This window comes from Balaenoptera acutorostrata, chromosome 2, assembly GCF_949987535.1.
Source record: "Balaenoptera acutorostrata chromosome 2, mBalAcu1.1, whole genome shotgun sequence".
Lineage (NCBI taxonomy): Eukaryota > Metazoa > Chordata > Mammalia > Artiodactyla > Balaenopteridae > Balaenoptera > Balaenoptera acutorostrata.
The window spans coordinates 40914644-40931507 of NC_080065.1; the positions used below are offsets into that span (position 1 = coordinate 40914644).

General features: G+C 32.4%; 1 protein-coding gene across 1 annotated transcript in view; it reads right to left on the reverse strand.

Moving 5' to 3' along the window:
* The window catches only part of HCN1 (hyperpolarization activated cyclic nucleotide gated potassium channel 1), a 382573-nt gene that overhangs the window by 160260 nt on the left and 205449 nt on the right, over positions 1-16864 (reverse strand). The window contains exon 3 of the mRNA XM_057540919.1: positions 14867-15028. Coding sequence (XP_057396902.1) covers positions 14867-15028 — 162 coding nt within the window. The remainder of the gene's footprint in view (positions 1-14866; positions 15029-16864) is intronic.

Sequence of the window (16864 nt, forward strand, 5' to 3'; positions counted from 1 at the left end):
TTCTAAAATATATTACATAACTATTTGATAAGCAAGATTTTTTGTATTATGTTGTATATGCAACTGTAGTATGACCCATGAAGTATAGCTTGGGACATTATGCTAGACTGGGCTGAACTTGCATTAATTCCATAGTCAAGAATTATTTTTTAGAATAAACTTCAGATACTTTCCCCATTTCTCCTGCTGTTGAACTCTCTTGCATCAAATTATTGGGAAATAAGTGAAAAAATAAGCCATATAAAGGCTGTGATTAGTTGTGTTCTATTAATACTGATGAAATTGGTTACAGGTGTTTGGTTGATTGCTTGTTTATTTCACGTCCCTTCTCCCAACTTTGCTCTGGATTCTCTAAAGAAATGTAATTTCACAAATGAAAGATGCATAGAGAGAGAATGAGTTAACTTATGATCTATATCTCTTTTATCTCTAAATAAAGAGATAAGCATTTTAAGCCACTGTAAGTTCAATTTTCCATAACTTGGCTGCAATGAAAATAATCAGCAATGAAACAAACAAACAGATGCATCACAATTATATTAAGAATGGCATTATTTTTGGTGAAGTCAAATGTGAAATATGCAGCTTCTGACTTTCTTCCGGCAACCTAAACAATAAGTTATCTTTTGCTCTGATCATGCTCCAAATGGAAACTGGCAAATGACTAATTATTCTAGGAGAATATTTTTGTTATAATTTTAAAGATTTTTCTTATTACAAGTAATAAAGAAAAATAGAACAAATGAGACAATATGTTAATGGTTTGTGGAAGCAGAGCCACATTACTTCTAAGTTTCTCAATCAAGGAATTCATCAGAGTGATCTGTCAAAATGAGTGATATAAATTTATGAACTAAATTCAGCTACAGAGTAAGTGATGTACTACAAAGAAAGACACATTGCAAACAAGGAGGCTTTGTTTCCTGTTTACATAATTGAAAAGATTAAGTGTAAAAATAATGAAATCTCTTTTGTTCAATTTGGCATAATTCCGTTCTCTCAGCTGCACTCTCCCTAGGTTTTTACAATATGTAAGTGTGCCTTAATGCTTTCTTAATGCCTATATACTCTGTTAAATAATAAAGTGAGCTATTTGAGAAAAATGGTTATTGAAAATCAAAGTTAATTATTAATGTGTCACAATGTCCTTAATTTGTCTTACTTACAAATGAATTTATTAATGGGTCAAAATTAGTTTTAAAAGCATAATTTCAGGAATAAAAGATAACCAGTGAGGATTTATATTTCACAGGAATAAAGACGAGGATGTAGAGAATGGACTTGAGGACACGGGGAGGGGAAAGGGTAAGCTGGGATGAAGTGAGAGAGTGGCATGGACATACATACACTACCAAATGTAAAACAGATAGCTAGTGGGAAGCAGCCGCATAGCACAGGAAGATCAGCTCGGTGCTTTGTGACCACCTAGAGGGGTGGGATAGGGAGGGTGAGAGGGAGACGCGAGAGGGAGGAGATATGGGGATATATGTATACGTATAGCTGATTCACTTTGTTATACAGCAGTAAATTACACACTATTCTAAAGCAATCATACTCCAATAAAGATATTAGGAAAAAAAGAAAGAGATAATTAATTGGGTATCTTCTGATCAGAAAGTAATTGCTGGGGCTTCTCTGGTGGCACAGTGGTTAAGAATCCACCTGCCAATGGAGGGGACACGGGTTAGAGCCCTGGTCTGGGAAGATCCCACATGCTGTGGAGCAAATAAGCCCGTGCTCCACAACTACTGAGCCTGTATTCCACAACTACTGAAGCCCGCGTGCCTAGAGCCCGTGCTCCACAACAAGACAAGCCACCGCAATGAGAAGCCTGCGCACTGCAATGAAGTGTAGCCCCCGCTCGCGGCGACTAGAGAAAGCCCAAGTGCAGGAACAAAGACCCAATGCAGCCAAATAAATAAATAAATATTTCCTTTTTTTAAAGAAAATAATTACCTGTAGAATTATCAGATCTTAGAATTTGATACCCAAAATTAATTCTTTTTCTTTTAAAAGTATTGACGGTTAGGATTTTTTAATTTATTTAACATGGACGGTATCTCAATTATTGACATATATTGAAATTATAGTCACCAAAATCCTATGTATTTTTCATATCCTTTACTGAGCCATGTCTGATTCCTGTACTCGTCTTTTTCCTTTTTTTTTTTTTTTTGATTCTTATTATAAGACCTTATGTTTAGCCACATTAAAAAAAAAATCCATTCTATTAGATTCAGTTCATTTTCCTATATAACAAGATCTTCTTAAATACGAATCTATAACATGGTATATTAGCCATTTCTTTTTTGTTCTGTGTTGGCTGCATCTTTGGTGGCTTCAACCAAATTATTGTTGATATGCTGAAAACACCTCAGATCACATTAATATATTGAAAATACATCATATCTTGCAAGCATCCACTAAACATCTTCTATATTGACATCAATCTATTAATCTGCATTTTAGTGTGTGAGAGCAGAAAACATGCACTCAGCCAGCTATTAACCCATCCAATTCTATTTTTCTTAGTCCAAATATTTCATAATAAGATGTCATGAAAAACCTTGCAGAAAGCCTTCTATAAACTGCATGTACCAGTCTAATGTTCATCTCAAAAAGGAAATAGTGGACTTGTATATGTCCTTAGCAAGGTTTTCAACAAATCTTTTTTTTTCATATCTTATATATAAAAGAATAAAAATGAGAAAAAGGCTGCTCTGTTATGACTTGCTTTCACTAAATAAATACAACATTTTCTCAGTGCTCACAAACAATTTATTTTATAATTTAGTGCAGAGTCTTGTTTGGAATTAACATTAAACATATCAGATTGTAATTAGCAGCATCTTTCTTCATTCTCTTTTTGTCAATTCATGCATTATTTACATATACCATGGACAATCAGTGCTTTGCCCATTTTCATGGTTTATGAAAGAACCTATGCAATCAGTCCACCATTTCTTCTCCAAGATATCACCATTTTAAGGTGCAATTCACATGGGCCAGGTGTCCAGCCCATTTGGAGTACCAAAGTATTGACTTGGAGTTCAATTTCCCTAGAGTTTATTTCTGTCTACTCAGTTTAAAATATTGGTATTTCACTTCACAAAAGACATTATTAAACAAAATTGAAAGTATTCCACATTCTGCCATTTATTATCATTTATTATCACCATGAATCCCAAGTGAAGGGGGTATCCACTTCCTGGTCTTTGCTCCAACTTTTATTAATGTCATTAATGTTTCTCTCACTCTAAATGTTATTTACAGCTATCATTATGGGTTCAGACCATTTTCTCTAGTATTTCTGTAGGTGGTAAGAAAATAAAAGCAAGGGTTTACTTTCAGATTGTTTTTTTCTTTTTTTGTTTTTGCCCAGGCTTATGCATTACAAACTTTTTCTTTCCATGCCATTTAATATTTCTAGGTATATGGTATATCTGCCTCTACTTCAAGCTCTCAAATCATTATTTTTTATAATGGGAGGGTTATGCACAAATTTATAGACTAGAAAAATCAACTCTAGTTCACACACAACTACAACTATTAATAACTTATGTGTATTGAGCTGGGAAATGTAACAAAAACTGTTCTATATATTTGGCACATATAAGTTCCTTCATTTACTCCAAACTCTGTGAAGTAAATATAATCACCATCCTCACATTACAGATGAGAAAACCAAGGCATAAATAGGCTAAGTCTCTTATCCAAGGTCACACAGCTGGTAAGTATGAGAGAACCAGTAGATGAATCTAACCAGTCTATTTCCAGAGCTTGACCATGCTCAGCCAGTCTACAATAATACCATTTCTCATATTTAGCTCAAGGTTATTTGCATGCTTCCTTTCTGATTCTTATCACTTATCACTAACCAACAAATTCTTCGATTTTGTTTGAAAGAGACGCTCATCACCGCTGCTTGCTTTAGGAAATAATTCTGTCCTCTAGGCAAGAATCTGTCAATAGTGTGCTTTAAGGAGAGTAAGTGTGCAGTCTCCATCACCGATACCCATTCCCAGTGCTATGATGTGCCACAAACCCTCCCCCATTAACTAGCTTAGAACCTTCTGTATGTCCTTTAAATAATATCTCTTTATTAACGCTTTCTCTATACCTCTTTATTTCAACCTTCTCTGACATACTAGATTTCCAGTAAATGGGCACCTACTTGACACATGGTCTGCTCCAATTAGGTCAAATTCTTATTAAAGAAACCCATATTTCAATCACGTATCTTAGCCCACTAAATTTGATGAGTTACCATAGAATTTGTGTCATTATGCCCTTATCGACACATTAGAATATTGGAAATCCAAGGCCATGTGTTTTACTTATGGCCATCCTTCGAACTATTTCCTTTAGAAGGGTCTGGTAAGCTCTATACTAAGAAAGCAATGAAAAGGAAGGGAATTTCTATTTTACTGAATCATCTGGATGTATGATTTCTTCATTCAAAGTTTTCAACAAGTCTTCATTCACGCATTAATAGAAAATAGGGGCGAGTGCAAGTAAGGAGACTCCTGTCCTAGATGTAGTTCTGTCACCAACTTTCTGTATGAACTTTGCCAGATCTTTTGAATGTCTCCTTTAGTCATGATATATTAATAACATTGGTTATTGTATGTAAAAGTATCTTTAAATGGTAAAGAAGCATTGTTAAGCTATGCCATTGTAATTAATCAGCTCTTCATTCATAACTGAATATAGACAAGTTGCTGAGCATGGTTGTGAATGAATGTCACAAAACCGATAGATGCATAAAGAATCAAATAATAATAATACCTGATTGCATACACTAATTTTTTTTTTTGGCCATGCAGCACGTGGAATCTTAGTTACCCGACCAGGGATCAAACCCGTGCCCCCTGCGGTGGAAGTGGGGAGTCCTAACAACTGGACCACCAGGGAATTCTCGCATATACTAAATATTAGATACCTGGTAGAAGTTATAACTCTGTACTGTAATAGGTTATTATAAAAAAAAGTTGGTAGAAATATACCCATGAACATATTGTTACTTACCAGATGAGAAATAAAAGATCTTAATGAGACTACAGCTCAGCAAAAGAAACCAGCTATCTTAAACAATAGCTGGTGATGATAAAGATATGTTTTCTTTCCTTTGGAAGAAACAGAGCTGGCTTCAAAGACATCTAGTGAAAATGGCCAATGACCTCAATGGTGGAAACAAAGCCTAAAGGAGAAAAGGCTATCTATCTTTATTGTATTAACTATTTGGTTCCTATCTTCTACTTCTGTCTTTTAGTTTTTATTCTTACGTAAAGTTATGGGTTTATCTTCCCCTTTCTCTTTCAAATTTTGTGGCCATTTAATTCTTATAGAACACTAAATTTGTTCACACAATGCATTATGATACAAATTAAATGATAGGGAAATACATTAGGAAACATTAGAACATGTCCTTCTCATAAATTTTCAGATATAAATGGTGTCCAGACCTATCGTTTATAAGGTTTCCGTGTTTATATATTTCATTGTATAAAAATTAATACATGGAATCTTTTTCATCGTTTCCTAAAGAGCTATTTTTTAAAAAGTTCTGATCTTCTGGTAAAATAATAATGAAAACTTATAGACAAATTATAACATCAAGGAGTGAAATGGAAAGTTACCCTCAGGAGAACGACTTGTATAATTGTTATAGAATAATACAAACTTTAATTTGATTTACTGATTACATGCCTATGCCAAATTTCTGGTTTTTTCTTCTTCCTTAAGAATTGATAACCTAGTTAAGAGCAGAATTACAAAAGAGCGAGACAGAATGTAATCATTTAATGGAGCATTAATGCCTTAGTTTTAGTTTGGGAGTAGTGGAGAGCTGGTAATGGGTACTGCCTGAAATGGTATTTTTCCCAATCATGTTATAATTTTATTTAACTAAATATTTTTTTAAAATGTGAATCAATAGCTGACCTTAGAACAAACAAATACATTTTTTAAAAAATCACCTAAAGGACGAAAACATAGTTTACTCCTAACTGAAATGGTCAAACTGAATAATGTCCTCATTTTAATACAATTGAAATTAAAGAATTTTTTTTTTTTTTTTTGGACTAGAAGGCCTTTCCAAACGTGCAGGAATCATGATCTTAGATTACCACATTGACCACAAAGGCAAAGGCTAGCTCAAAATGCTCTGTGTATGTAAATCAATTGCTTTGGTGGATATTATAAATAGATATTACAATTAATATTTATTTCTATCATTAGAATACATTTAGAGAAAAATTTTGTTGGCTTTATGATATGCCCTGGAAGATGCTATTGGAGTATAGAGAGTATATGGGGGTTCATTGTTATATATCTTTTTATAAATTACAAAGCTGTGGTGGTGGTGGATTCTCAATTTTCCTGTGTGATTTTTTCATCGTTATCAAGCTTATACAATTAGAATAAATGGCTACAGTCCACAGATGAATGTGCTCACAACTCTAGGCATGGAATATGAGTCAGCAGGTTGTACAGCAGAATCAGGTGCTAATTAACTCTTGCTTAGGTAGAGCTATGTTTCTGAGGCACCTGGCTGGTAATACTAGAAGAGTATTTAAATGCTGGTCACACTGTACCCATCTCTATATTCTCAAAGCATAAAGAAGACCAGCCAATGATTCTAGTTCATAGTCTTAATATCTTATTTGATAAATTGCCTATGCTCTTCGGCATATTGTAAATATATATATAAAATAACTGAAATAAAATAAAGGTTCACAAGCCAAATTCAATTTTTCATAGGGATTACTCATTTCCAGAATATATTGCATCTTTAAAAACAACAAACTACTTCTCAGAAATAATGGAGTATATAATGGGACTATGAAAATGTTTATGCTAAGATTCAGAAAATGTTCCCACTGTTGTTTTCTTATATCCCTCACTTATCACATGGCTTTCTTCATGTCATGTGATACCTAAGTAAATGAGAAACTCAGAATAAATGGGAAGTTAAAATTTCTTTTCTTTGCCAGATTCTTTCAGTTTTATGAAAGTAGTAAAACGAGAAACCTTAAAAACGAACATACACATACAAAACGCAATGAGTTTTTCAAATATTTTCATATACATTCCAAGTTCTTCCACTGGTACAATCAATTTATAGTTGTTTTCTGTAAACATGAATTGACAATTTATAATGGATGAAGGTCTTTGGGGCGCATGAAGTAAAATGCTATGGTAGGTTCAGCATTAATTCAAGGGAAAAAGTTGATTTCATCATCAGTGCCCATACTGTCTGCTTCTGGCTTTATGTAAATCTAATAACAATTTTCTGGGTCAGACTATTCATTTGCAAAATGGGAATGAATGTGTTTTCCTTTTATTTAGAATAGATGCGATAATGTGTTACATGTACCGTTATATTACATCTGTGACAATCTCCACAATATTCATATATATTATATATATAATCTATATATATAATATACATATGGAGATGGAGAACAAAGTCTAGCAAATTAATCTTCCTGGAGAAAATATTGAACTGTAAGATATTTTGTTTCTTTTCCAATTTTAGTAGGTGTCACTTGTTAGATAAAGTAATGTCATGAATGGACCTTGGTCTAGCCATTGGTTGCTTAAAATTTAAAAGCTAGTCTATATAAGAAAACTAATTTTAGAACTTATGGATTGGTCTTGTTATCACTGAAGCATCTTACTATAGTCATAGCTAATATATAATTTAAGTAATATCCTTTATCCTTCTCTATTATGGAACTATAATTCATGTTAGAGGTTTTCTGAAATGTACATTTCATTTGAAAACAAAATGTGAGATTATGATTTATTTCCATATGTTGATTCCCCTAAAAGAATACATGTCTGACAAGGAAGAAGACACCATGTGAATTGTTTCACTTTTGTGAAGAGGTTGTGTTTCTATCTAATAGAGAAGAGTCACCAGGCTGGCTTTCCTAATAGGCAGAAATAGGACAGCAAAGGAGAATCACAGCACTCAGCAGTCTGCTGACCTACTTTGTTATTATAACTCATCGGAGCTATGAATGCACTTTTTTTCTCAGTAAAGCTACATAGTGACTTGTCAGCAAATTAATTACATCTTGCTAGGGCTTTAAAATATTCTGTTAAGGCAACACATTCTACTTAGAAAAAAAAAATCAGTAATATAATACTATAACTTGTAATGTATAGAATTCAAATCTGAAATACATTGCTAGACCTCAAGAGAGGAGAAATATATTTTTAATTAAGAGATATCTAGTTTCATGTCTTAATTATATTATCTCACTTGTATTATTTCAATCAGTCATTATCTAATTAGTTTATGGGCTTTGTAAACCAAAAAGTGAATCTAATTTTACCTTTATGCATTTGCTAGAATATCAATAGATAATAATATAGTCATCCTAAGTTTCAGTATTCTACTTGTATATGGGGACTTGCATATGAATAATATGTATTCCTTTTTTTTTTTCCAAATCATTCACTTAAAACCAATAAACAGCTCTTTTTACTCTAGCCCCCCAGCACACGTTTATTTTGACTATTACAGTTTTTGAGCTAAAAGTGACTGAAGAGTCTCAATCCCCACTCTTTGTCGAAGGTTCCTGATCGAAAACCAGTTGACAGTAATGGAAATACAAGTCTCCCTATTTTGTGTCTCCACACCCCTTAGTTTATACCCCCTATAGTCTTTAATCTCAATCCACACAAGGCTGCCACTAGCACACTGTCATGTGAGTTAAAAAAAAAAAAAAAAAAGCACTCTCTGGGTGGCTAAATTAGGGAGGGAAAAATTGGAAGAATGACCACATTTTCAAGTGTACCTGTCTTGGCAAGCAGAAAGAGGGCAGTATTTCCTTAGCACTTGTCTCCTTGCTCTTTGGGCAGTGCATACATTACAGAGGCCACAATTCAAATTTATATTAATGACTTTTGTACATAATTTTCTATGCATTTAGATTACAAAATTGAATTATCTAATCTCTGTATAGTTTTCAGCACCTAGGAAGAAGTACTATGAATGAAAGCTCGTTAGAATGTAAGCACTATGACGGCAGGGACTTTGTGTCATTCTCTACTGCTTGTTCAGCGCCTGCAACAATGCCTGGCACAAAGCAGGTACTCAATAAGATGGCTTAAATGAAAGAGTAAATAATATACCCTCATTTCATAGCTGAAATACAGTAAAGTTAATCGATTTGCCTAAAATCACAGAGGTTGCAGTGGTAGATGCAATTCTGGAATGTGTCTCTATAAATTCAATTCTGCCAGTTTTTTTCCCTCTCTATTCTGCTGTCTAGGAGAGTCAGGATAAGCTATATTATGTTGTGGTTTACACATTAAAAGACATGCCTCTGGAGAGGAAAAAGATAACTGGAGGACTGCATAGCAGCTCTTCACTGCTTAGACTTACAAGTAAAATATGATACTGTCACTCAGAGCCCACTGACTGTCACTATCACAGGGCCCCATCCAACTGGAAGGGAGCTAGAAAATGTGCATAGTGTGTGGCCTCTTGGTTATTAGTAAGTGTCCCTGACACATTGTCTCAAATGAAAATAAAATTGCACAGTAATCTAGATTTTTCAATCAAATCTCTTATGTTCTCCACATAGATTTTATTAATTAGACTCTTCCAGACATTTTATATCTTTTTTTTCCTCTGATAGTCTTAGTTAGTATTGTTCATACATCTTAATGTTTTGCTGAAAAATATTGTTATTTATATAGAAATGAAAGACACTAGAAGCTCACTGATTTGGATTTCATGAATTTTGAGTACGTTATATTGCCCACAAGTTGGTCAAGTGATTACATATCTTTGAAGAAATAATTTGATGTACAAATTATTATAACACAAATTATCCAAGGAACAACATTTAAAATGCATAATAGAATAACTCCTTTACACATAATTTTCAAATGCTGCTGTTAATTACCCATTCTGTTATAAATAATTAATATTTATTTAGAAATATGTGCAAGATTGGTACAGGACATGTGGGGTACGCAGATACTTATAAGGCACATTGCTTGCCCTCTAGAATGGCATCTCTCAAGATGAAATAATGCATAGATTCCCTCAAATAACAAGAAAATAAAACATTATAAGGAATGATCTTTGAGTTGGCTTAAATCATTTTGAGGATGATATTACTCAAATAAACACAACTATAAAACTAGATATAAGTTTCTTATCCTTATAGTTCTTGTAAAGTTGAAACAGACATAACTTTACAAACAAAATATTAACAAAAATAAATTAATAAACACATCTCAATTTAAATTTATTGTGATGGATGATGTTTTGTTTTGTTTTGTTTTGTTTGCTGAAACCAAATAGTTGTATACAAGGTAAATATAGTGCTGATTATTATAGAACTCGTTTTTCTAGAGTATGTAGTTTAACACACAAATTATGTACTATGTAATGAATGACTTAGTTTTCAAACCTATTTCTCCATTTTGCCTATGGTGAAAAATTTGTACCATGTCTAATATCATGTCATTAAGCCTTCATTTGGTATAAATGGATCATGTATTTATTAAGCCTATATGCCAGAATTATTTTATATAGCACCTCATGGCACAATGCACTTCAACCACAAAGGTAAATCCAGACGCTGTACTTAGGTTGATACTAAATTCATAATATGCTTACATTGAAACATTTCGAACTATTGCCAACATGTATCCATATATTTACCAGATTGCTGGGAGAAACCCTGTAGACTCCCTGACAGTAAACCTGAAGATTTCAATTAGAGAAGCATTGCTCTAGGAATGTATTATTTAGCTGCAAATCCTTCTTTATTCTGTTAAGTCATTCCCTAAATTATGTCAAGATTAATATGCAAGTTCAGATGCATTGTATTTTTTATTTTCTTAGTTAGATTCTCAAATGAGTATTTTATAATATTTTATAATTTAAACCAAAAACCCATTGCCTCTGATCCCTTGAATTATCAACTGTTACAATTTTAGTGTGTGTGATACACCTAAAACATAGTCACAAAATATCATGGGAATGACAAGATTTTCAAAATTAATCTTATTAAACATTAATTATCTGGCAAATCCAAGATTTTCATTCAGACAGAAATCTGTAATTCAAACATTTCTTGAATGAAACAAAAGCAAATATTACAAATGCAGAGCAAGATTAATTCCTATTCAGGTTGCATTTTCCAAGTCAGTATCTCTTACCTCATCGGTTCAAGTAGCCCACCATGGTTAGTGATTGACTTTTTTAAAATTAATTTTTGTTGAAGTATAGTTGCTTTACAATGTTGTGTTAGCTTCTACTGCACAGCAAAATGAATCAGTCATATATAAATGGAGTGACTGACTTTTTACAAAACAGCATTTAAGCAATTACTTTAGTGGAATTTATAAGGACTGGAAAGGAATTAGCTAAGAAGAATTGAGCTTACTTCTATGGAATAAAATGTAGATTAGAAATAGTTAATATAACAATAAATATATTGAACAAATTACCAGTTAGTGATATAGTATAGTTATGGCAATGCCTCTGAATTTCTCATCATAGGGCATATATGGATAACTAGCTAGTAATGTATAAATATAGATAAGGATATAAATACAAACGTAAACATCATTAAGGAGGATTTAAATATATAGAGAGATAAGGGTATAGATATACATGCAAATGTGTTTAAGAAAGATTTAAAATATATATATATGAAAATAAGAATATAGATATAAATGCAAAAATGGTTAAGGAGGATTCAAAATAGTATTTAAAAATATAAATCATTTAAGAGCATGATATGGAAAAGAAGGAAGGCATAAGGAATTCGCTGCACACTCTACCTAATCATTATCTTAAATCATTTAGTACCAATGTCAAATGTTAAAGCACAATTGTCAAGCCCATACCCCAAAATGACTAGCATCAATCATGTCCTGCATCCAAATTGGCTTCCCAATTTGATTTTGTTTTTCTACATCTACGTCTCATATCAGTCTTGCCACTTTTTAGTGTCAGAGCTCAAATGCTGATTTTCAAGTGACTTTTTACTATAATTGGTGTGCTGTGACTACAAGTTTCTTTTTTTTGTAACTACTTTTTTAAACTGTTTTCTATAATCTGTGCAACATAAGGTATTCTAATGTAGTTTAGAACAGAAATTATAGAGTCAGATAGATATGCATTCTAATCTTGATTCTACAATCTACTACATGTGTGACACTGAACAATTAGTTTAACCTCTAAAAATCTCAGTTTTCTGAACTGCAAAATGGAGGAGAATAGTGCATACCTCATTTTTCTGCTGTGAGGACCAAATAAGATAGCCTTTCTCAAAGCACTGGGGTTTGTATACAGTAAGCATGATATGTAAATACAGAGTGCTTTTTTTCTTATATTGGATTTTCATTTCTCCTTTATAACCCTCTTTGTATGTAAATACACTTTTCTCTGTTTTGTTGTGACGGATGGAAGTTTTTTGAGAACTCAATAACTTTAGGATAGAAAATAATATCTTCAAGGTCAAAAGATACTGTTGAGATTCTCTATTGATTAAAAATTGTCTTTTTTATGGTTATTCTCTCCTTCATATCACTAATATTCACAATATAGAAGAATTTCTGGTCCTTATAGTTGAATGTAAGACTTAACTCTTTCCTACGCTCTACGTTAGAGTTAGACGTGGAAATAATATTAAATAAATGTGAAAGAAAATAGGAGCCAATTTCCTAAGTAAAACTGCAGCCTAAAAGAAAAAAACCCAAGAAGCAAATTGCAAATTCAGGAAAGGTGTTTTGTTCAACATCAGAATATAGCAAAGGTTTGACTATGTTAGATTAAAAACAAACACAGACACAAATGGGCACATACGGAGGCATTTAAAGAAAAATGAGCAAGACGTTAAAATTTTTCTTCATTAAATGTGTTTACCACTGCACATATTAACTAGTATATTTCCTAATATTATAATTATACAATTATATGCCATTTATGGATACCTAATAACAATTCCTTTACTCTTTCAATAATGACAATTGCTATTTTTTAAAAGATACATAGGGAAAATTTAAAATAATAATTATTTGCAAACTTAAATATTAGTTGGTGCCAATGATGAATCATCTTTTGGCAGTGGTGTTAGTGTTTTTTATAACTATTCACTCAGTCAGCAGTGAGTTTATAGAGCTGTTGTTTTTTCCTCATCCCCAAATATCTTGGTACTGTCTTTATGTTTGCTTCTTCAGTGATAAGAAAAGTGACAGATCTATTATCAATGAGACTACACAGATCTGGAAAGTGAGTTGATCAAAGTCCTTGGTTTGTGTTTTAGATACAGAAAGTTCCATATAGAACATTTCTCAAACTTTTGATGATAAGTGACTAGGTTACAACAAATTATGTGTTTGGCACTGTTGTAGGCAGTGGAGATAAAGTATAGAACAAAATCCAGACAAATTCTTTGACTGAATGGCATTTATGATCCGGTGTGGGGAACACAGAAAAATATAAATAACAAATAAGTGTGTGTGTGTGCATTCCCATGTGCGTGTGTGTTGCTAAATTCTTTTAAGATAAAATATAAACCAACTGGGTAATATATTAGGGTGGTTAGGGAAGGCTTCTGTGAGGCAGTGACATTTAAGCAGATATGAATGAAATGAAGGAGAGATCCAGGTGAATATTGGGCCTCAAAGAAAGGAGTGAAAGGAATAAAGAATGGAGGAAAGGAGGGAAGGAGGAAGGAAGGGAGAAAAATACGTTGGCAAGAAGAGACAAAAGAGAGAAAAAAAGACATTCTTCTCAACATGTGTTATAAACCCCTCTTGCCTTCAAACACAAAGCCTGAGCTTCATTGGTTAGGAGACAAAAATGTATATTCTTAAGATGTCTATGTTATTTTTACAATAACAATCTATGAAATTAATAATAGAACAGTCCAGAAAAGAAGAGGGTGTTCGATTTATGCCAAAGTTAAAATTCTGTGAAAGTCTCATAAAATTTACCATCTATAAAATGTGAAACATAAGAGAAGGCTATTCTGATGTGCAGTTAACTTAAATAACATTTTATTAAATATAAGGTAATTAAAGTGTAATGCAAGAAGAAAACATGAGAACTTAAAGAGAGAACAAATATCTGTGAATATATATATTAAAAATATTCACAATTGTTTCAATTCCTTTGTGAGTGTTGCACTATGTATATCAAAACGTATGCTCCTTAAAGCAATTATACTCTAATAAAGATGTTAAAAAAAAAAGTTAAAAAAAAAAGTATGCTCTTAAAATTAAATGTGAATATAAGTACACCTACCTATGTAAATCAAATTTCTATTTCACAGACATTTTTATATTTACATGTCTTCTATGGTAAAGTTTAAAGGCTATCTTTCCCATGATGTTTTCATTAGAAGGAAGTACTATCTGAAATATCATTGCCTGTCATACGTATCTCATTTGCATTTACACTGACGTAATGTGTCTGCATGTTTACAACGCCTAGAATTGCATGTCTTGAACACAGTAAATGCTAAAATCATGTTGAAAGAAAGAAGTTATTCTAAGCAGTAGGCATTTTTAAAAGAATGTTGTACAATACTATGACTCTATGTGTGTGTGTTTGTATGTGTACCTTTGAAATAAAATATGTCTCAATATACACAGAGTGAGATATCTAAAAATAGAGGCTGTAACATATACATCTCCCGGAACATTTCATGTAAATAAACTTTAGTTGTAGAAACAGAAACATCTGATTTTATATCCATAGAAGCAAAATTAAGTTTTCTCTCACCATTTATGGAGGCTAATTAGATCATTCTAACATAAATATTTAGAACTTTTTGGCAAAACGTAGAAAACACCGTGTAAAATAATACGAATTACTTACAACCATCTCATTTAGAGACACCCAGCAATCTGGTGGGAAGTCCTGCAGCAGTGGTACCAAGAACTGAAGACAGCCATCCCAGTGGCACAGGAGCAGCATCATGCCGATGAGGTTAAAAATTCTCACCACGGCGCTGGCGAGATCATATGTCATGTGGAAAATCTGTTGACCAAAATATAAGATCAATTCTTATAATCAAATTTTTAAAAGTCAAGAATACTACCAATGTCAGTAGACATTGACATTATATAGTGCAAGTATCAATTTAATAAAAATACAGAAAGAACTTTTACAAATAGAAACAGAGATTGCATGTCTTTATCCTTACATTGAGGTCTGGCACTCTATGAGTATTACCACCAACTGTGGGTTCTCCATGAGGAGCAGAGGTGACATGACTACATTAAATCGATGAGTCATGTTTTAAAGAACATTGGTTTTGCCAGTAGTTTTCACTTACTGTCCTTCCAAGCATTTTAGCAAAGGTGCCTTCAAAGAAGTTAGCAAATTTGACAAATGATGGGCACACGCTTCTCTGCTTCTCATTCCTTGTTAATAGATTTGTTGAAGAATCAAAAAAATAACCCAGGGACTGAAAATCATTAGCAAAAGTAGTTTAATTGCAAAACATAAAGGAAGATTGACAATTAACTGCAGTTAACTTTATAGCTATATGAGTTAGAGCTACTTCTTTTATTGTGCAGATTGAACGTGAATAGTGGCTTTTGAGATAAAAGTTCTCTGAATGGTTAGAAAACAACCGTGCAGCACTTTTTAAAAATTAAAAGTGTTATTTCCATTGTATTATCTGTAGGTTACAGGTTTCCCTTTCCTGTGAAACTTCATTTGTATTTTCACAAAATCCGTTATGATAGGTTAGATTATTTCAGAAAGCACAAAAAATTATGACAAATGGACATTCTCCATCAGAATTTTACAAGTGGAATCTTACATACAGCTTTATATCTATAACTTCTCATTCAGAACTTGAATCCTTTCTTTAGTAGCTCATATCACTCTTCCATTGCTAATACAGTTTCTGCTTATATTTTCACCTAGTCTAGAATACCAAAACCCACTTGGGAGCTGATCTATAATTGTTAAAGGGTTACTGAGTTAATAAAATTAACAAATATGTATAAATACACAAAGAAACGACACCTTGAGATACTTAGGATCACATTTGGTATAATTCACCAAAAGAATGGTCTATTTTTGAAGTAATGAGGACACCATGTATTGAGAAATTAACTGAGAAACAGGAAAAAACTCACAAATTTAATACTTTGATTTAGAAACTATATCTTGGTGAGGAAACTTCTATAATTCTTAAGAAATGCGTACTGAAGTGTGTAGAGGTAACATGACAGCACAGCTGGGTTTTGCTTTTATAAAATCAGAAAATCTATCTTTAATTAAATGTTTTTCACTTTGATATATTTCTATTAGCCATTAATTCCTTCTTTAAACAATATTCCTTTTGACACAGTAATTAGAGCGAGCAAAAAAAAAAATCCTTCTTTGTGGGAATGTACACACTGTTCTGAATTTTTTTTAAAGTAAGATTGGGATCCTGGATTTTAAAGTCAGCAGATCACATATTTTGATATCAGACAGCTATATGAGTAGCAATTTATTTTAAAGCATTAAGAATTTTATTTCCTTTAAAATATTTTTATTTTATTTTATTTTATGTGACTTTCAAGTCTTGTTTTTTGTTTTTTTAAATTTATATTGGAGTATAGTTGATTTACAATGTTGTATTAAGTTTCAGGTTACAGCAAAGTCAATCAGTTATACATATTTTTAAATTTGGTTTTGTATTTGGCAAACCCACAGAAAAGTCCTTTTGATGTTATTTCCTCTGATATTTCTTGGTCACTGAATTTGAAAATAAAATAGTACCAAAATTTTTATCAATAACTTTTCATTAAAAGTAACACAGTAAAATACAATAAAAAAGTTTTTTACTACTAAAGTAGGGAAAGAAAATCACCA